This window comes from Podarcis gaigeae, assembly GCF_964106915.1.
Source record: "Podarcis gaigeae genome assembly, chromosome: 4".
Lineage (NCBI taxonomy): Eukaryota > Metazoa > Chordata > Lepidosauria > Squamata > Lacertidae > Podarcis > Podarcis gaigeae.
Window position 1 is genome coordinate 34363406 of NC_139677.1, and position 22777 is coordinate 34386182.

General features: G+C 42.8%; 1 protein-coding gene across 4 annotated transcripts in view; it reads right to left on the reverse strand.

The window, feature by feature from the left end:
- ATP10A (ATPase phospholipid transporting 10A (putative)) overlaps positions 1-22777 on the reverse strand; it is a 148357-nt gene that overhangs the window by 44503 nt on the left and 81077 nt on the right. For all 4 annotated transcript variants that reach the window (XM_083734165.1, XM_083734163.1, XM_083734164.1 and 1 more), the window contains 3 exons: positions 7457-7542; positions 658-764; positions 416-547 (listed from right to left, as the gene is read on the reverse strand). In XM_083734165.1, the coding sequence (XP_083590291.1) occupies positions 416-547; positions 658-764; positions 7457-7542 (325 nt within the window). The remainder of the gene's footprint in view (positions 1-415; positions 548-657; positions 765-7456; positions 7543-22777) is intronic.

Here is a 22777-nt window from a genome sequence, read left to right on the forward strand (position 1 = left end):
CAGCTTCCGATTGGCTGTAGGAAGCTCCTGCAGCCAATCGGAAGCCACAGAAGCCACGTTGGATGTTCTGGTTCCAAAGAACGTTCGCAACTGGAACACTGACTTCCAGATTTGTGACGTTCGGGAGCCAAAACGTTTGACCCGCAAGGTGTTCGACTTCCGAGGTACTGTATTCTTTATTTATTTGTAAAATTATAAGGTATATTTTACAATAAAGAAATCTCTGCTCCCAAAGCATCTAATTTTAGTTGAGCAGAGCTGGGTCTCAAACACAAAGTTACTTATGCCGGCTGTGTTTGTTCCAATACATGAATAAAGAAAATTATTTATCTGTATTTATTTTCATTGTTATTCATTCCCTGCCTTTAATTTTTTTTTTTTTTACACCTTATAGCTAAAAATGGTGGGGACTTACCAACGGCTGAAAACAAGCACATCACAATAAGAATGAGGACACACCAAAGGACATCGACATTCATTTGTCTTTCGAGCTTGCTTCGCTTGTAACGCGGCCCGCTGTTATTGAGAAAGGCTTTCGTCTCGTGCCCTGCCGAAAGGAAGTTGAATGCCATGATGGTGTATACACAATCATTTTGGGGGTGATCAAAAGGAACGAAGTGTAAAAGCACAAGGTAAAGGGTAGCAGCTGCCTCTTACCGGCATAGATGACTATTCCTGAGACTTCTTCTGTATTTCTAATCGTACATCCCCGCAACAAGAGGTTTTCTTTACTCAGCGCAACCTTTTTGCCACTTCTATGCACACTGCAAAAGCACAAGAGATATCAACTTATGTATACGTTTCATAACTGCGGCAGAGGACTTGTTTCATTCCTTACCAACCTATAGAAGGCAGGAAAATCAACCCTAGCATCTTTATAATCAATTTACAAACAATAACCGGGGATTTCCCATTTCATCTCTTGCCTGTTGTCCTTCAATGGAATTTCACAAAGCTTTCACATGGAAGTCCCCCCTTCAGTAAAATTTAAGGTTTGAAAATGAAGAGAAGTTACTGCTTTTTAACAACATTTACCATAATTCCTACGGAAGAGTTTGCAATACAACTATATTTCTCTAGGAAGTCATTTATATATTGACTTTTGGCCCTTTAGAAAGCTCCCAATGTTTATAACATTAAAACAGACAACTCAAATAAGTAAAAAGAACTATAAAAAGAGCAATTAAAAGAAACCCATAAAATCAACCCACAAGCAGTTGGAAATTAAAGTAAATAAAATGTGGAAGAGATGCACCTTAACCATCTAGTTCAAGAGCATCAACGAAGAGGCTTATTATTATTAAGATTTCTTACCAGCCCTTCATCATAAAGTCCTTGGGCAGGTTGCAGCAATGTAAAAATATAATATTAAGATCAGTTAAAACAATTTACAATCAGAATAACAGAGTGGGGCCAGCAAAGGACAAAAGTTATACAATGAAGCTGCCAAATGCATCTCAGTGGGGAGGAAATTCCACAGTTTAGAGGCCACTGCAGAGAATGCCCTGATCTGGGCCACCACCTCTCAAATTTCTGAGGGTAGCAGAGCTCCCAAAGGGGTATTCTTTGCCAATTTTCACACCCAAGACAGTCCACGGGGAAAGAAAGGATCTCTCAGATATTTGAGAGGCAGTCCCATGGGCAGGTGCCTCAACTGAGAAGGCCCTTTATGAAAAGGGTCATTTTCCCTCACAAAAAGCAACAACCCCTTAACGACAATTTCCAATTCAATAAAGTATTCCCATTTTACAGGCAAGGGGGACTGAGGCAAAGGAACAACTATCCTGATCCAGAGATAAAAATGGCATTAAATGCACGGAGCTAGAAACAAAATTCTCCCATTAGAGTCTGCTTTTTGGCTCTGACAAAGTTAATTGTCCATTGCGGGTGGGAATCAGGTCTTCCTATACCTTTCTCAAACAAGGTGATAATCAGTTGAATACACTTTTGTTGTTGTTGTTGTTTAGTCGTTTAGTCATGTCCGACTCTTCGTGACCCCATGGACCAGAGCACGCCAGACACTCCTGTCTTCTACTGCCTCCCGCAGTTTGGTCAAACTCATGCTGGTAGCTTCGAGAATACTGTCCAACCATCTCGTCCTCTGTCGTCCCTTCTCCTTGTGCCCTCAATCTTTCCCAGCATCAGGGTCTTTTCCAGGGAGTCTTCTCATGAGGTGGCCAAAGTATTGGAGCCTCAGCTTCATGATCTGTCCTTCCAGTGAGCACTCAGGGCTGATTTTCTTAAGAATGGATAGGTTTGTTCTTCTTGCAGTCCATGGGACTCTCAAGAGTCTCCTCCAGCACCACAATTCAAAAGCATCAATTCTTTGGCGATCAGCCTTCTTTATGGTCCAGCTCTCACTTCCATACATCACTACTGGGAAAACTATAGCTTTTACTATACGGACCTTTTCTTTGTCAAGGTGATGTCTCTGCTTTTTAAGAAGCTGTCTAGGTTTGTCATTGCTTTTCTCCCAAGAAGCAGATGTATTTTAATTTCGTGACGGCTGTCACCATCTGTAGTGATCATTGAGCCCAAGAAAGTAAAGTCTCTCACTGCCTCCATTTCTTCCCCTTCTATTTGCCAGGAGGTGATGGGACCAGTGGTCATGATCTTAGTTTTTTTGATGTTGAGCTTCAGACCATATTTTGCACTCTCCTTTTTCACCCTCATTAAGCACTTAGGGTGCAGCAATTTCAACAACTAGTATTGTGTGATTGCCATGCCTGGGACTAAAAGGCACATTGGTGACTCTTACTGGAATGGAGCAAGTGATTTGAGTGTGTGGCTGAGAGGCTAACATACACACAGCACTCTTCTCACTGAATCACAAGGGGTTGGGACGTGAAATAATACAGAAATGGACTGCAGTGCATCTTATTATTATTAATCATTGCCTAGATCATGAAGCATGTATATAGCCCTTCAGGGTGCTCAAAGTCCTAGGCTGCACAATCTCATTGTAATCCTTTCTGTAGACATATAGGGTAAGTCAGCTATTGTGCACTTTAATGCTTTCTGCCTGGCAATACCTTCCCGATCACCATCTCTACTAGGCAAAATGATAAAAGGCACTCTGACACTAGGGAGACTAACTCAATACATCACAGAATGGGGTTTCATGAGTCGACTCGTGTTGAATGTAGCAGTTCATAAACCTGCCGGTTGCAAAGAACCCAAAGCCCTGTGGTTGTATTTATGGTTTTTCTTTATTTATGTAACATTCTAAGTATCTGTGGAGCTTTACAGAAATAACAACAGCTAAAAGGATAGGTTCCTGTCTCCAAGTAGCTCGTAACGGAAATTGCCAAGAGTGAAACAGAAAACAGAGTGGGAGGAGACACTCGTGTGGACCGAAACGGACTTACCCTTCCTAGCTCCATAGTACGGCATCTGCTGTGCTCTATGTGGGGCTCCTTTTGAAGGTGAACAGGAAATGACAACTAATCCAGAATGCAGCTGCCAGACTGGTGACTGGGAGTGGCTGCCATAACACCGTTCTTAAAGGATCTACGTTGACTCCCAGTACGTTTCTGAGCACAATTCAAGGTGTTAGTGCTGACCTTTAAAGCCCTAAATGGTTTTCGCCCAGTATGCCTGAAGGAGCATCTCCACCCCTATCACTCAGCCTGTACACTAAGGTCCAGCTCCAAGGGCCTTCTGGTGGTTCCCTCATTGTGAGAAGTGAGGTTACAGGGAACCAGGCTGAGGGCCTTCTCGGTGGTGGCGCCCACCCTGTGGAACGCCCTCCCATCAGATGTCAAGGAAATAAACAACTATCTGACTTTTAGAAGACATCTGAAGGCAGCCCTGTTTAGGGAAGTTTTTAATGTTTGCTATCTTACTGAGCTGTCTTCCCCTGAAGGTTCCCGGGGGGGGGGGTCCTCAGCTGGTCCCTCCTACCATTCCTCTACACACAGTCAGTCTATGAAAGACCCCACTGTCTGACTCAGTATAAGGTAGCTTCCTATGTCCCTAATAGTCTGCTATGGGTATTTGATATGACATAGTGATTACAGGGCACAAGGAAAGCCTTGAGATCATGGCAGGCATAGGAACCGCCTATGACTCAAAATGATGTTTATGGAAGTCTAAACATATCATTTCCTAAAATCTCACCGTGGCTAACGGAACAGAAGAGGTAGGCTGCTGGTTGTGACCCCTTTGTCCCGAATGCTTGACTGGCACTGTTGGCAGTTTGCCCCTATGCCTCTGCTTCTGAGTGCAGAGATGGCAGATATCACAGTACGACATACTGATGACACCTGTTATTTGCCAGGTAAGTTACACAAGCGAAAAGGAAAAAAAGCAATAAAATGGGGGAACTGATCACAATCACTTTCAAACCATTCATTTGACTTTGCAATTGCCAGTTGCATTTATTCTTATTCTTATTCTTCTTATTCTTATTTTAAATAGAAGGGAACCTTACTGAGCAGTAGAGAAATTATCCCTAAGAAAGGAAACATTTCTCCCATAATGAATTGATACCCTCTCTCAAGGAGGATACAATTCTGGGTTTGGGCTCTGGAAACGAGTGATTTAATCATTGAAAAGATACGGCAGGTGAGTTTGTGATGGATGCCTTGATCATGTGGTGACAGGCCTACCAGGTTCAAAAGAAACACAGGTAGGTTGTTAAATAGTAAGTCGTGATGGAGGAGTGAGTGATTATGATGCAGGCCAGAATTTGATGACATTGGGAAACGTAGTTGGGACACACTGGTAAAAAAATTCTAGGTTGTTAGGTGTGTTATTAAAATCCAAGCTCTTAAAGCCATCCGCATGCATGAGACAATGGAGTTTCTAGGAAGAAGGATTTGCTGGGCAATGGAAACATTTTGGAACAACACAAACGTGTACTAGACAGACAATGTCACTTGAATGCAGTAGAACCAGATTGCTAGGGTTTAATATCACAAATGCTGCAAACAGGAACATTCTGTTCAGTATGACTCAGGTTGAGGGTATCAGTGTTTCAGGTCTACAAAGCGATAATGGTGGTAAACATGGCACAGTTCACACATCACAGTAAACCATAGCTAATGGTATCCCATGAATACATCTTTCTGGGCTGCTGTCTCCTCCCAATACTAAGGTAAGGTAAATGATCCCAGACGGTTAAGTCCGGTCAAAGGCGACTATGGGGTTGCAGTGCTCATCTTGCTTTCAGGCCAAGGGAGCCAGCATTTGTCCACAGACAGCTTTCCGGGTCATGTGGCCAGCATGACTTAACCGCTTCTTGAGCAACAGAATACCGTGATGGAAACCAGAGTTCACGGAAACGCCATTTACCTTCCCACCACAGCGGTATCTATTTATCTACTTGCACTGGTGTGCTTTTGAACTGCTAGGTTGGTAGGAGCTGGGACAGAGCAACAGGAGTCCACTCTGTCTCAGGGATTCAAACCGCAGACCATCTGACTGGCAACCCCTGAGGCTCAGTGGTTTAGGCTACAGCCCCACCCGTGTCCCTTTCTCACTAGTGTATGGAGGGAACAAACCATGATCTGGTAAGCCAAGAACAAACCTTGGTTTCAGACTGTGGTTTGAGGGAAACAAATTAGGATCCCTGGTTCATATGTGCTGCTAAGCCAGGGATCATGCTTTCTGACTAGAGGGGAACAAAGTGGCCGTGATAAACTTCTGTGACCATATAATGCAGTTTGTATTTTATTGGTAAACTGTTACTGTATCTGTGGTTCACTGTGACATATGAACAAGGCTAGAAACAAATGACAGCAGTTTAAAAAAACTAAGGAAAATGCACACAAACAGAAAATGTGGAGAGGAAACAGACATACCGTTGATGTTATCAGAAAGATAGAGGAAAAGCAAAAATCTGTGGGATACAGTTATTTTGGAATATAGATTGTATAGAAATAATTGTAAAGGGCCGATTGGGGAAGATTTGCTTTTGTCTGCCGAAGAAGGAAATTAGGAAAACTGATGTAAGAGTCACTGTGGGTGGAAATACTGAGCCAAAATGTAGTTTAGTAGCAGGGTCATACTATCTTCCCTGACAAAAACTGACCATGGTCTTGAGATGGGAAAAAGGAATTGGGAGAAGCAGAGGAAGAAGAAAGTGTTATAATAACGGGTAACTTCTGTTTTTCTCACATTGTGTGGGTAAAGCTATGTTTAGGCAATGACAAAGAAACAAAACTTCTAAATACGATAAATGGCTACCTCTTGGAAATATTAATTGAGCTGAGGAAAGAAGAGACAACACTTGATTTAATCCTGAATGGAGACCAAGACTTTGTGTGGGACATTCTATGGGCATGGGATATACGTTTCCTGTCTTACTCCGTATTTCAATTATTCTTTTACTTATTTATTGTAAGCTGCCCAGATAATTTTATAACGCCATAATTAAGTAACTAAAATGTTAAGTACTGATGGGAAAGTGACCAAATGCCACCGAATTCAATATGTCTTGCAAGCAGAAAGTTGCCCAGAGAGTCGAGGAGAATAAATTCCAAGAACGGAAACTTTTTATCAAAAATTGCTCCCCACAAGATCGTGCTTGAACTGACCCACAACATATCAAACATATTCAGAAAGAATGGCCATCACTTAGTGTTAGAGCAACTGCTTCCCACACAAAAAGTCACAGGTTCAATCCCCAGTAACTCCTGGGAAAGATAAACCAACCCATTTAAATAAATACAAATAAACTCCACTATCCACTCCAACAGCTCAAAACCAAGCAAGAAGCTGTCTCCTGTGGCAACTCTGGGAGCAGAGAGGGTGCTAGACATGAGGGGCCCTTGATTTTATCCAGTATGGCTGCTCTAATGTTAAGAATATAACAGAGGTCTGATTTTTGACACAGGACTGAAATAGTCTATGGAAAGATGGATGCTAAGCCTCACCCAAGAAATTAAACAGCTTTTCTCCATTCTCTCTGCTGATGTCAGATAATCAGATGAACAGGAGTTCCAATCCCCTCTTAACAGGTTTTCCATGTACATTTGTATTTTTTTTTAAAAAAAATCTTCCCAAAATGGTTTTGGCTTTGCTTCATAATTTAGCACCCTCACTGTAGCTCTTGTTTAATTCATCCAGCGGCCTCAGGTTCCGTTTCCACCAACTACTGAAACACTTTCAAGTTTTAAGCCTTCCCCAAATGCGACTCGTATCCTTTTGTGCTTTTTCCTGAGCTGCTGATGGGTACGAAGATGTAGCGAAAAACAAGTCACGCCATCAGTCACATGTTCACTACCCCCGTCAAATTCATTTTCATCACTTCCCTCTCCTCCCATAAACGATTCATAAGACTTGCGAACTTCACTATGCAAAGGTTTGACAGCGCAAGCCCATACGTGTCTACTCGGAAGTTAAGTCCTATTAAGCTCGACGGGCCTTACTCCCAGGTAAGCGTGCAGAAGATGGCAGTCTAAACCTGCAGGGCAATCCTTAACCGTAGATGGAATTGCAAGGGTATACTCACATGAAGCCTCGAAACCTGCTTAAGTCGTTATTCGGCTCCTCGCATTCAATTAGGCTAGTAAACTTCAACGGGTCAAATTCAGAGTCCTGGAGCAAAGGAAATAATAGAAGCAAGCCATTAGCAAAAAGCTTAACATGCACAATTTGTTTTAGGGACGGTGCCATCTGCCCGCCCATTGGACCAGACAAACCTTTGGTTTGATCCAGCATAGCTGCTCTTCGTTATCATCCTCTGATATTTATACCGCTTTCCCATATTACCCATCACAATAAAGGCAAGCGACTTATCCATAAAATATCATATTGATTCTATAAATAACCTGTTTGGGATTAACCAGTAAAGATGGACGGGGGGACCTGTGCCTCTTTATGATGTTGTCAGGACTCCAACTCCCATCAACCACCAGCCATCATGGCCGATAGTCAAGGATGATGAGAGTTGTAGTCCAGCAACATCGGGTGGGGAGAGGGGAGAAAGAGGTTGGCACACCTGCTGAAAAAGAAATTGATCTGCAAAGCACCACTTTTTATAGACAAGAAGGTACACAACTTTACCATTTATTTGCTTCTGTCCTTATAAGCGGTGATATGGCTGCATTATATATTTTTTAAGGATTCGCCATGGAAAGGGACAGGAAGGAGACGTTCCAGTTGTAGTTCTCCTTCGCAAGCTTCGACGGAGTAAGCAAGGAAGTAAAACCTGTGTGGCTACTTTGCACATTATACAGTAGAAGCACTAACGCGTACCCACAAGTACCCAATCCTGCTTGCTCCCTGCCGTAAAGCCACACTCAAAATAAAAACAACCGCCACCATTATTTCTGGTTTCTGAAAAATGTCCCGGCAGGCTGAAAACGTTTAAGATTATCGGTGGCAGGTTTCAAGTTCAAGCAAAAAGACAAAGTGCAATCTGGGAGAATATAAATCAATACGTTGTCAATTATGGGAATGTTAATACAAGCTTTCTGAAAATATAATCAGGGTTTCTTAATTGCTTCATGCTAGCTCAGATAAATTAATCCTGTACAGTAAATTAGGCACATACAGTAGGATGCTTCTTACCTAATTAACATTTAAAATTCTCCTTGATTCCCTAACTAATTAGGCTCAAGCTGGCATTGGCACCGTCTGCATATCCTGAACACTTACCCGTTATTATAAGGTTTTATCATTGGACTTTCACGGCAGAGCAAATACCTCTTTTGTTTAAACATGGAGATTTAAATACTCCATTCTTTCGGCAGCAATCATGCTAATTAAGAGCCTTTCTGCACGATCAGGTTTCTTTCTGCGTGCTGGTGGGGTGGGCGGGCGGAAGGTTTGCCCACAGAAAATGTTCAGTTGTTTTCAACTTTGTTCCACACAGTTCTGATGGTTACTTTGAAGGTTGCATTTCTATTGAGAGAAAATTCCAAGAGGGCCAAAGCATAACATTTGGTACGTGGGGAAATGTGCTATTTCCCATAGATAAGGCATTATTTGGTCTTGAAAATGATGGACTTGCAAAACAGCTATCTTCTGACTCAGATTCCTTTATATATTTGTTCATTCATGGTTCAATTCTGTTGTCTTCTGGTATTAATCAGTACATTATTATTTTTTAGTAAGTTTCTCATAGTTTTACATGTGATGAAGCACGATGAATATCACATGTTTTATCTGCATAATTCTATGTATAAATAACAACACTGGTATTGTACAGGGTACAAAACATATATTATTATGGTTGTATTCCATTATCATCAATTTATTAATCACTTTCTAAGCAACCCCCTCAAGGTGATTTACACATAGTTTTATGCACTTCCAAGACTGAATGTGTATGTGTCTTTACATGCACAAACAGCCAAGAACTACACTGCTACATTTGGAGAACTGTGCAGGCCACTGAACTACAAAAATCAAGATCGTAAACTTAAAGTACAGATCTGATCAATTTGGTATCCCTTGTAATTGCTGTGAGGGTGCAGTTACGCAATTATCATGGATGTCTATTTGATAGCATTTCTCGCATCAATACTGATGGTGGGGATACAGTTTCTTCCTGAATTTCTGCATCATTTTCTGCATCTTTCAAGTTATGGTTGGTTCATGTGCCTGTTTGAGTCCAAAGTTTTCTGAATGACTTGAAAAAGAGCACGCTGTTGTCTTTTGAACTGCGCCTGGGTGTAATTTGCACAATGTCTTTGCACTTTTTGGCTAACGGCCTGAGCTCCTCAGAATCATAGAATTGTAGAGTTGGAAGGGTCTCAGAGGGTCATCTGGTCCAACCCCCACAGGAATCCTAACTAAAGTATTCATGACAGATGGTCATCTAGCTTCTGCTTAAAAACCTCCTATGAAGGAAAGTCCTCCACATCCCAAGGGAGTCTGTTCCACTGTTGAACAGTTCTTACGGCCAGAAAGTTCTTCCTGGCGTTAAGCTGGAATCTCCGTTTTTGTAACTTGAATCGACTGGTTTGTGCCCTGCCCTTTGGAGCAGCCGGAAACAAGCTTATTTGGAGGAAGGGTGGAAATAAAAGTGATAGGTATGTATATAGATATGCATCTGTATGTGTGTGTGTGTGTGCATGGCTATATAGATGTACAATTAGGTAAAAGTAAAAGGACCCCTGACCATTAGGTCTAGTCGTGACCGACTCTGGGGTTGCGGCGCTCATCTCGCTTTACTGGCCGAGGGAGCCGGCGTACAGCTTCCGGGTCATGTGGCCAACATGACTAAGCCACTTCTGGAGAACCTGAGCAGCACACAGAAACGCCGTTTAACTTCCCGCCAGAGCGGTACCTATTTATCTACTTGCACTTTGACATGCTTTCGAACTGCTAGGTTGGCAGGAGCAGGGGCCGAGCAACGGGAGCTCACCCCGTCGTGGGGATTCGAACTGCCGACTTTCTGATCGGCAAGTCCTAGGTTCTGTGGTTTAACCCACAGCGCCACCCACGTCCCTTATGTATAATTAGGTGCTTATAATTCTCCCCCAAATTATTTGGAAACATTCCTATCAGCAACACCCCCCCTTTTTTGCATGCAGTTAACGCAAGAACATTGACACGGCAAGGCTCCTTGCTGCAGTATGATGACAAACAAAGCAGAGCATCACTCTGATCAGTGTGAAGTTCCATTTGTGCTTGCAAAGCAGCAAGCACTGGCTAATATACTTGCTCACTCATTGATGAATAAGAACCCCCCTGTCAAAACAGTGTCAGCATTCTGTATCCGAATGGTAGGCAAAGAGCGCTTTCATTTCTCGAAGAAAGGTGGAAATCCAATTTCAGTCGTTTGGGAGGGAGCTCCCTTCTCCCTTTCCTGGACTCCCCCTGTAATTGGATTCTCTCGCCCTCAGATGGCCTCGTGGATGCATTTTAACGTAATTTATAACAGATCGCAACCACGTAATCAACAGAACTGAAGGCCTTTCGTTCCCAGATGAGCTGATGTATGACAATTACACGGCAAAGAGAGAGAGAACATTTTACAATGCCGATAAGTGAGCCCAGCGTAATTGCTTTCCTTGGGCCTTGACAGATTTCTTTTGCAAGGAAGACTTCGTCTCTAGATAGCACACTGATATAAATATATATGTATATAAGAGAGTTGCCCTTTGTTGGCATGTGTTCCTGGGAGAAAGGATGCGCAGCACCTCCGAAGCTCACAACTGGCGTCGAACATAATATATCTATCCGGCGCCGGGATCAGTCTCTTGTTTGCTGAGTTCAGCAACCGCAATGAGCCTTTTGTTTGATTAGACTGGCCTTCCGAAGGAGGACTCTCTGCTCTCTCAGGGGTATCCTCTAAAACATTTGTCAAAAGTATTAAGACATTACTTGCCCCCCCCCCTTTTACAAAAAGTGCTGAACGAAAAGCTGAGATGAGATAAAGTAGTTGCTGCTAACTCAGGCACTTCCTCGCCCTCCACGGTAATAGAGATTATAAAAACCTTCGCCCTCCCCTACAACTAAGAAGAAACAGGTACAAAGCTAACTTTTTCTCTTTTCACTAAGCAAATAGGATTGTGTATAAATGTTAACTCAGTGGGACTGGGAATTCCTTTAGAGAGAGAGAGAGAGAGAGAATAATCCTCTGCCACACCTGTGAAAATAAATTCTCAAATGATTGAATCCCACCTTACAGGCAGAGGGGGGGCACCCCCCAATTTTACAAGGAGGGGGTTGGGCCCCCTCAATATTGTGCAGCCGGTGGTGGGCTCCACTGGGCCTACCTGCAGCTACGGCAGACCCCACCAGGCCTTCCTAAGGCTGTGACAGGCCCTAGCAGGCCTTCCCATGGCCCTGGCTGGCCTACCTGTGACCATAGTGGGCTCTGTTGGGACTCCTCCCATCACATGACATCACACACGTGTTACGTGCATGACATCACACACACTGGGCCTTCCTAAAGTTGGGTGGAACCCGGCCCGTTTGCCACCCTAAAATGGGGACAGTCTAGAAGTGCCCACAGCAGTTTGCAGAGCTGTGCAGCCAAGCAGCAAGACAGAATTTTTTTCTCTTTAAGTAACAATGCATTGAATTTAGATTTCCTGGAGATACTTTGGAATCTAAATGGAAAGATTCCTATGGTGATAGTTACGCAGTGTGGCCAAATAGTTAAAGCTGCTATGATTTAGGTCAGGCATCCCCAAACCTGGCCCTTCAGATGTGTTGGGACTACAATTCCCATCATCCCTGACCACTGGTCCTGTTAGCTAGGGATGATGGGAGTTGTAGTCCAAAAACAGCTGGATGGCCGAGTTTGGGGATGCCTGATCTAGGTGGCAATGTGGGTTTAGTAGGAAGAATGTCAGACTTGAACTATGATGGGGAACCAAGTTCAGATTCCTCCAAACCATACTTTTTTTCCTCTTGGTTTGGGCAAGACACACCCATTGCCATCTATAAAATGGGACTATTTAACAAATTACTTCACAAGTTTATTCCAGGGATGAGCGAGAGCTGCTGTAAAGTGTCAGACACATTCCAAATCGCTATAGGAAACACAGCTAGTTGGGGGGGAAGGAAGGAGGTTCAGATGTTTCTGACAAAATCTTGAGTGAAAAGAACATTTCACATTCTTTGCTAATTTGCTTTTGAGCTTTTGGCCTCTCTGTGTAACCATGAAATGATGCTCTTGAATCTACTAGCTCATTAGTTTTCATACAGTCATAACAAGGGATGGAGCATAATTTTGATTCCGTACGTATCTAAATCTCTCAAATGTGCAGATTCCAAAACATGAAAACCGAAACACAGCTATCCTTCAAAATTTGCACATATCCAAATGTTGCAATTCTACAATTAACGTTTACAAAAATGCTTATAAATGCAATATAAAAAATGGAATAAAAACACATAAAAATGAAGATGCCAGTGAAAATAATCTACAAACATGCATTATATTATAGGAAACTGCTTGTAAAAATTGTACATTCATTCATGTTGTGTGTGTATGCTGCTTTTCCACACACACATAAATGCTCAAAGCAGCTTACAACAAAGAAAACAAGGCATTTCAAAACCAAACAGTGCGAAAAGAATTTCCTAATATCACGGCAAAACAAAACAGCGAATATAATAACATACAAAAAGCAACATTTCAGATCTATAAATATAACAAGATTATGTAAACAACATCCAACAAAGTAACAAGGAAAGTTTTCCTAGAAAAAACCCCTCCCATGTTGCACACATTCCATTAGTTGCAACTGCATATGAAAATGTGTTTGTTAGGAAAAAATCTCACTATAATGCTTACAAATTTTCGTGCGGATTTCTTTTTAAAATCCAAATACTGCTGCAAAATGTGGGGAGCTGAATTTAAAACGGGGGAAATTGAGATACTATGAGAACTGAAATCGACAGATCTTTCCATCCCTAGGATTTGCAAAGTTGCCAAACACACAGAATTGCATGAAGTTCACCAATCAGATCTTCAGCATTAGCATGAAAGTGGGACGGAGTGGACAGATTTTACATATGACTACCACTAACTTCAAATCCTCATTTACCCCCTTGTCAGTGTAAGCACCTTATGCCTTCATTCTTAACAGGCAAGATGAAATAGACCAAGACTCTGTCTCTGCATAATCTTATACATGGAACCCCCTTCTGGGGGCTCCTGACCGCTACAAGTCTCCACCCAACGTACTACAACTTCTTGTTGGTTAAATTGTTTATTTACGCTACCACGGCAGCCAGAATTCTGTATACACATAAATGGGGAAAAAAGAAGTTCCAACAAAAGAGGAATGGACTTTGAAATTATTGGACTACATGCAATTGACGGCGAAAACAAGAGACCGAAAAGGAAGAAATGTTTGTGGAAGAGTGGAGACCCTTTTCGGATTATCTGAGAAAAGATTACAGTTGAATTAAATCACAAGCAGGACTTGAAATATAAGCAAAGGAATAAGAACGGTAAAGGAATGTAATGTAGGATATATCATGGGTAGGCAAACTCAATCCGGCCTGTGGATGGTCCAGGAATCAGTGTGTTTTTACATGAGAAGAATGTGTCCTTTTATTTAAAATGCATCTCTGAGTTATTTGTGGGACATAGGAATTCGTTCATTCCTTCCCCCCCAAAAAATATAGTCTGCCCCCCCCCAAGGTCTGAAGGACAGTGAAAAGTTTGCTGACCCCTGTATAATGTCATAGGAAAAAAATACTGCATTTATGGCAGTAGGTGAACGATTTGAACAGAAACATCATGGAAGTAAGGATGCAAAGTCAAAATGTTAAGGGAATATTGTACTGAAATGGAAAGGAATTTGTGAAATTGTTTGAAAATCAATAAAAAAACATAGGGGGGGAGGAGGAGGAAAGAAAACCGCTTGGCTTTGCCTTGCTTGCCAGTCACACTCCACCCCAATTAGTACTACAGTATACTAGTACCTTGGTTTTCGAACAGCTTAGTTCTCGAATGTTTTGGCTCCCGAACGCTGGAAACTCGGAAGTGAGTGTTCTGGTTTGCGGACTCTTTTTGAAAGCCAAACGTCCAACAGGGCTTCTGTGGCTTCCGTTTGACTGCAGAAGCTTCCTGCAGCCAATCAGAATCACGCTTTGGTTTCCGAATGTTTTGCAAGTCGAAAGGACTTCCGGAATGGATTCCTTTCGACTCCCAAGGTACAACTGTATTTACAGCAGGCTGCTGAATCCTTAGGGCAGCAAGTCATACAGAAAGTTGTGCATAAGTCCTGCATCCTCTCTACTGCAGCAAGTGCCCTATAGATGTTGCGTTGCAACTCCCATTTGCCCTCTGCTCTTGGCCATGCAAGCTGGGAGGGCCACCCCTGTGCTAAACATTATCCAGCTCCTCTTGCATTCAAGTCGCAGCAAAGGTTTCCAGCTCTCTCTGCCTAAGCCCGCGAAAGATGGACCCATGTGTTTTCAGTATTACAGGGCAGCTGGCCTGGCCGCCACACCCTCAGTAATTGCTTATGGAATGTTTTATGCGAGCTGGAAATATTTTGTCAGCCACGCCAGGAAGAGCGGCAGGGCTGATCTATTCCCTGCTTGCTCCAGTCAGGTTTCATAAGAATGATTTATAGTGTTTTGAAAACTTTAACCTATACCGGTGGAAAATATTTACATCCCTAGTTCTCTGCAGTATATAAAAATAAAGATATCACAATATTTTCTTAAATACACATACACACACCCAACTGATTGTGGCAATGCTGTGCAGCTGAAACCCCACTGACTTCACTGGGATTTAAAGAGCTGACAGTGTTCAAGAACGTGTGGCCTCTCTCTGAAGGCTGTTGGAGGGCCTGCCGGTGACCCAAAGCAGAGTTTTTCAAGCTAGTGGCAAGCTCTAAGTGTATATTTGGACAAATTTGATTTAGGAGAGGCTTCTGTGGGGAAAATATGTTTGAATTTGTGCCAGTTCTGTCTCTCCACAGCCGCTAATGGGAGCAAAATGTGTACATTGTTCTAGCTCCAGACTGCTGCTCCCTTGGTTCTATAAACTCATTCTCAGAGCCCCCTACCCTACCCTATAAAAAGCATTATTTGGAACAGTTATTTGCATGACCCACAATGTAAGATACAGTGGTACCTCAGGTTAAGTACTTAATTCGTTCCAGAGGTCCGTACTTAACCTGAAACTGTTCTTATCCTGAAGCACCACTTTAGCTAATGGGGCCTCCTCCTGCCGCCGTGCCACCGGAGCACGATTTCTGTTCTCATCCTGAAGCAAAGTTCTTAACCTGAAGCACTATTTCTGGGTTAGCAGAGTCTGTAACCTGAAGTGTATGTAACCTGGGGTACCACTGTAATAGCAGGACAGAATTCAGAACAGTAGCAATTAAGTGCTTATTTACTTAAGCTAAAACGGTTTGTTAATTCATTCAACTTGATCCAGTGATACAAAATTGAGGGGGGCTGCATGGCACCAGACCCCTCTGCCTGCGGAGTCCCTAGGTGCCACCCGCCACTGCCAGGTGCGCAATCATGCTCATGTTTTGACTCCACACAAGCCGCTTCACCTTTGCTTCAACGCGGACATCAAAACTGCGGGCATCTAGCCGCCTAACAGCTCTAGCTTCGGAATAAGGTTGCATAGAAGCCTAGGCCTAGGCAGTTGCTTGTGCTTGGGTTCTTCCTTGCAGACAACCACCATGACCCACAGGCACTTGAAGATGGGGCCAGGAGCACAGCCCCGCTCCCTAGTATATCCCTTCATTGTGAGTAATATGTGAAGGGTCTCGAACAAAGCAACATTCTGATCTCACCGAAGCCCCCCCACTCAAGCAAAAGTCACATTGAACACTATTGTATTTTGGTTCCGCTCATATAACTGCTTCACTGTCTACCTTGTCCAAATGAGTGTCTTCGAACTTGTTCTACTCTATAAATATCCCGTCTGCATTCTTCAAATTTCTGCTATTCATTAGAATTTGTTCTCATGTTCCCTGAACATTCAACTCATTTCACTTATTTCCACAGCCTAACGTCAGTGCTTAAGACTTTCCCTTCGCAGGGAGAACACCCCGTGGGCTGTAACTGTCTGAGTCAGACCTGAGTCGGTCTCCGAAGATGAACTAGTCAGTGCAGTTCCTGAAAAGGAATAATTTCCACACATATAATATTGAGCAGATTATAATAAAACCAATTGTTTAATTAATGAACGCTCGTCTCTTGAAGATCATGGTTCTAGTAGCCTAGTAATGAGCTTCTTCTAAGAACATACTCCTTTTATTAAATTTCTAAATTCAAAGCGGTTTGGTGAAATGGCTAGGGTAGGCACAGGGAATCTGTGGTCTTCCAGATGTTGTTGGAATCTTAACACATCTGGAGGGCCACAGGTCTTTCGCAACTGGGTTAGAGTGATGAACTAGGAAGCCTGAGTTTTGATCGCCATTCACTAGGTCAGTGTTTCCCAAACTTAGGTCTCCAGCTGTGTTGAAACTACAATTTCCATCACTCTCCTGACCATTGGTCCTGCTAGCTAGGGATGGTGGGAGTTGTAGTCCAAAAACAGCTGGAAACCCAAGTTTAAGAAACGCTGCACCATAGGCGCCAACTCCTAGGGGCCAAGGGGTCTTTGGGACCCCCAATAAAATATTTGAGGGGACCACCCCCACCAAGTTGATGGGCATTGCCATTCAAATGGTGTGCATGCATTGTGTCATGTGATCAATTATGCAAGGTGGGGCTAATCTGCCCCCCATTATTTTATTCAAGTTGGCACCCCTGTACTGAGCTTAGCAGTGACTATCTCTTAGACTAACCTATCTCATAGGGTTGTTGTGAGATTAAAATGAGGATGGAGAGAAACACCTACATTATATCAAGCTTCTTGAAGGAAAAATGGGGTACGAATGGGGTAATTAAATAAGTAAAATATAGAAACAAGCTTTAGTAAGTTTAGTTATTCATCTCTGTCCTCTTTACCTCCCTCATCTCTCATATATACATATACATATACACACACACACACACACACATATATATATATATATATATATATATATATATATATATATGCCCGTGTTTATTTGAATGAAAACTGGCTGCAGGTGCAGTGGTGCAGTTCAGTGTTTTCACAGAACAAGGTTCTTAAAGAGCATCTCTCTTGCCCGTGTCTCTTCAGAGAACCCCTTTGGATCCAAGCACAAGAATTCCCAGTGCTTTCTCTCTCAGTTTTGGAACCCTCTAGTAACAGTCTGCAAATGGCTATACTTGCAGGCTACTTCACAGTTTGAGGTCCCCCTCCCCCCCACCTTGACACATGCTACATTGTTAGGAAAGCTGATTTCCCCACAACGGTGCTTTCAAACAAATGCTCCCTCCCATATTAATATTTTGCTGGAAGCTGCCCAGAGTGGCTAGGGAAACCCAGCAAGATGGGAGGGGAATTAATAATAATAATAATAATAATAATAATAATAATAATAATAATAATAATTGCCTAAAGTTGGGTGTAGGTGATGCAGGTTCAGTATATGCCAACTGTATTTGCAAACGGGCCCTAAATCCTGGGGCTACAATGGTACCTCGGGTTAAGTACTTAATTCGTTCTGGAGGACCGTTCTTAACCTGAAACTGTTCTTAACCTGAAGCACCACTTTAGCTAATGGGGCCTCCCGCTGCTGCTGCGCTGCTGGAGCACGATTTCTGTTCTCATCCTGAAGCAAAGTTCTTAACCTGAAGCACTATTTCTGGGTTAGCGGAATCTGTCACCTGAAGCGTCTGTAAGCTGAAGCGTATGTAACCCGAGGTACCACTGTATTTTATTAGGTTTTTTTTTCTTGTGGGTGTCTCCTCATATTCTTAATTTTCTTTTTTAAATTTTAAAACAGAGCTGATTTTGTTCATGCTAAATTAAACCATTTCTAAATATTTCCTCACATAACTAACGTGAAATAAAGGCTACTTGTTAACTATGGTTCTTTTTGTTATGTTTTTTTCAAACTTTGGCTCCTTCCCCACCCCCCATCCCCACCAAAAATATTCTTGGCGAGGTAAGGAAAGAGAGCTGTAAACTCAGATCCCCAGCAACAGCACTTCAAAAATTGACTGGACTCCAGAACATCAGATCCTTAAACTGCAATTATGCACATAATATCTCTCTCTCTCCCCCTCCCCAATTTCCTTGAGTGGTCTCTTATTTGCAAACCTACCAGGCAGGCGAAGTTGTACACAATATTTATATATTCAAATGGAATTTTCTGAGAGGTTGGAGAACTGGCAGTACAGTTTATGAAATTAAAACTGTGCCTGGCATCAGTGACTACTTTCATTGGTTGAGTATCAACAAGGGACATGTAATTACAGGCAGCAAACTTCGCTAGGAAAAAGATTAGATCTGTTTCTGACGGAGAAACTATATTTATTAGCATCCCAGCAGCGCACTGTAACAATCGCATCCACAGGATTCCACAAATGAATCGATAAAATCAAGGCAGGCCACAAACAAGCATGGATTCGCATTACTGAAGGAAAACTGTTTTTCCTCACGCCACTGTAGTTTTCCTCTCTGTGAAGAACTATTATGGCTTCTCTGTACTCACCAGCCCTTGCAGAAAAATGAGGAATTTTTCATTAAAACGTAACATTTGCTTCACAACAAACAAAGCCATCCGACCTGAGCTCTTGGGGACTGGTTTTTAAACTGGGTTGATTATTGGCCCATCATCTTGATTTGGTTTTTGTGAATGATGATTATGATTGGCTGTATGCTGGGTTTCACAGTGTGACCAGACTGTGGCTTACCGTTCAGCAGGGTACACGACAAAAGCATTCACACACAAGCAGGGTTATGATCGGTGCTTTTTCCCTAGAAAAACAGGTGCCGATGCTCACCATGAAGTTGTTACAATCAGTGCCACATTTTTCAACAACAGAAAGAGTTGCCGGTACTGTGTAGCCTTGATTACCCTCTGAAAAAAAGCACTGGTTATGTTTTTAATTTGATGGGTTCGGATCCAGACATCATCTTCTGTTGACAGGCCCCTTCCATTCGCAGAAGGCTTAGGATCCAGGGGTGGGATCCCACTGTGGAAGGGGGAATATGACTTTTGCCAATTCCCCCCTCCTGCTGCAGACCACAATTCTAAAAGGTAAAGGACGCCTGGACGGTTAAGTCCGGTCAAACTTGACTATGGGGTGTGGCGCTCATCTCGCTTCAGGCCAAGGGATCTGGCGATTGTCCACAGACAGCTTTCTGGGTCATGACTAAACCGCTTCTGGCGCAATGGGACACCGTGATGGAAACCAGCGCACACAGAAACACCATTTATCTTCCCGCCGCAGCAGTACCTATTTATCTACTTGCACTGGTGTGCTTTCGAACTGCTAGGTTGGCAGGAGCTGGTACAGAGCAATGGCAGCTCACTCCATCATGGGGAATCAAACCACCAACCTTCTGATCGGCAAGCCCAAGAGGCTCAGTGGTTTGGACCACAGCGTCACCCACAGTTCTACCTCCGACACCTCATAATACTCAACAGTGTGGGGAGATGCTCCTACTAGCAGGACTGGAGTCTGGATCCAACCCATAAAACACATTTTGAATGTTCAAAACACTGAACTTGAATAATCTCAGTAATCCTAACAACAGTCCTTTAACTCAAGTCAGTATTACAATTTTTTAATATTACAAACAGGAGACACAAGGAGAAAGGGCTGCTTGCCTAATTCGTGCCACCAAAGAGATTTGAACCAAAGGCTTAGCTTTTAGGTTTCCCTCCCCATTGTATCTTCATTTTAATTTTTCTATTTGTGCATGCATTTATATTGGTTATACTTACTACTTTTGTTGTACCTTATATCTATATATACTCAAAGAAGGCCTATTAATATTTTTATTATGTGTTTTAACACCCTTCATCATAAGATCTCAGGGTGGTTCACAGAATAAAACACAGTATAGAAACAAGTAAGTAATTAAAACAAAACAGCAAAACAATGACAACACACCCGCATTCCACAGACACATTTAAAAGGCTGCAGAATATTAATCAGCCAAAGGCCTAACCCAGACATGTTCATTAATGTCAGTGGGTCTTTTAAGTAAAACTTTGTTGAATACCGCTCATTCTACCCAAGACTCAGCTTTTCTATACATGTTATGACACTAGCAATTTGCAGAAAGGTTTCACACTCTCTGCTGGATCTCTCTCTCTCTTTTTAAATGCATTTATTCATTGCGTTTAGACTATGTAAGCTTGCGGAACAATAAATATCTATTTAGAAGATAGACCATAATCTCCGGCTGCCAGTAAAGGCGCTGCTGATTAGGTGATGTACTTCTTCAGATTTTGGGCTTAGTAAATCCTTAAGCTCCACACACTTGTGTGTGTATGCGCATGTGTGAAATTGGTTTGGTGTATGAAAAATCCTTAGCCAGAGGGAGGCCAATTCTGAAAAAGACAAAACTAGCAATAAGGGTGACGTTGAAACTTGGTAGAACGACAGTGTTGAGGCAGCCCAAGTACTTACTGCCAGTATGGACCCTGGTTGTTGTTTAGTCGTTTAGTCGTGTCCGACTCTTCGTGACCCCATGGACCAGAGCACGCCAGGCACTCCTGTCTTCCACTGCTTCCCGCAGTTTGGTCAAACTCATGCTGGTAGCTTCGAGAACACCATCCAACCATCTCGTCCTCTGTTGTCCCTTTCTCCTTGTGCCCTCCATCTTTCCCAACATCAGGGTCTTTTCCAGGGAGTCTTCTCTTCTCATGAGGTGGCCAAAGTATTGGAGCCTCAGCTTCACGATTTGTCCTTCCAGTGAGCACTCAGGGCTGATTTCCTTAAGAATGGATAGGTTTGATCTTCTTGCAGTCCATGGGACTCTCAAGAGTCTCCTCCAGCACCATAATTCAAAAGCATCAATTCTTCGGCGATCAGCCTTCTTTATGGTCCAGCTCTCACTTCCATACATCACTACTGGGAAAACCATAGCTTTTACTATACGGACCTTTGTTGGCAAGGCGATGTCAAGACGCCTTTCTCCCAAGGAGCAGGCGTCTTTTAATTTCATGACTGCTGTCACCATCTGCAGTGATCATGGAGCCCAAGAAAGTAAAATCTCTCACTGCCTCCATTTCTTCCCCTTCTATTATATGAAATAGAGCTGGGCAATGTATCGATGCCTTGTCCAAAACCGGTTTCAAGTCCACATCACAATAACGGTTTCAGAATATATGACCTGGAAATATGGAATGAACAGTGTTCACAACTCCAGGGGTCAGTGAGATCTCTGTCTGCTGCTTTCCAAGTGGCAGGAAGGTGAGGAGAGAGAGATGCTCCCTGTGGCTGGCTGCATTCTTACGAATCAATCCGACTGCATTTATGTAATTCTAGATACAAGTGAAAGTTTTAATATTTATAACTGCTTGGCCAAACACGTAAATATATATTGCATTCCCTGCTCAGACCTGTATCTCCAGTGACTCTCGGAAGTGCTTATTAACCTGATTGAAGGGTCATCTCTCTCTTGAAAACATTAGAGACAAAGGCTAACAGTTTAATAGTTTTCTAAGCACTTGAGCTGGTGCCCTTCGAGTGTAATGCATGCAGCAGCCCTGTGACAAACTCTTTGATATCTTAAATGGGGGGTTCTTCTAAAAACCACACTGCCCCTTGACTTGTGATAGGCCATGTGACCAAACATGACTGCTATAGGAAGCAGCATAATAGATTCTTTTGTTTCCTCGTGAAACAACATTCCTAGGTCTGTGATGTTCGCCAAAGCAAGTTGCGGCCACGTAAGCAGCATAACGGCCCTTTCCCGATATTCAGCTGCTGATCTAATGTGCTCCCGTGGAAACCTTCTGACCTCTTGTTAAGAAAAAGAGGAGACTGAGAGGAGATATGATAGCCATCTTCAAGGGGCTGTCATGTGGAAGAGGGAATAAGCTTGTTTTCTCCTGCTCTGGAGCACTGTTAAAAACTGAGATACCGAAGCTAGGAGCTAAATGAAACCTTTATCCTAGGTTATGGGCGCAACAACAGAATGTCTACGAACTTTTTTTTTAAATAACAAGAATTCAAAGCTGAAAATGAATGAACTGCATCTAAAATATTATGTTCATTTTTCACATGGTCTAGTCCTTCTCTTACCCACCGTCCTAATAGTCTTAAGAGGGTCTCTTCTCCAGTCTTCAGAGAGTAGCTGGAAGTGGGGAGGCAGAAAAATCTCCTCCTTCCACTCTTCAGTTTTAATCTGAAATCTTAGGCGCTGTACTGCGCCCAGAGCTCAGAGACTGCTCACGCTGATGAAATTCCCTGTCGCAAAATGCGCCTAGAACAATGGGAGTTTCGAACGCCAGTCTGGAGCGTAAAACTACAACTAATAGCTTCAAGATACAAGAAAGGAAATTCC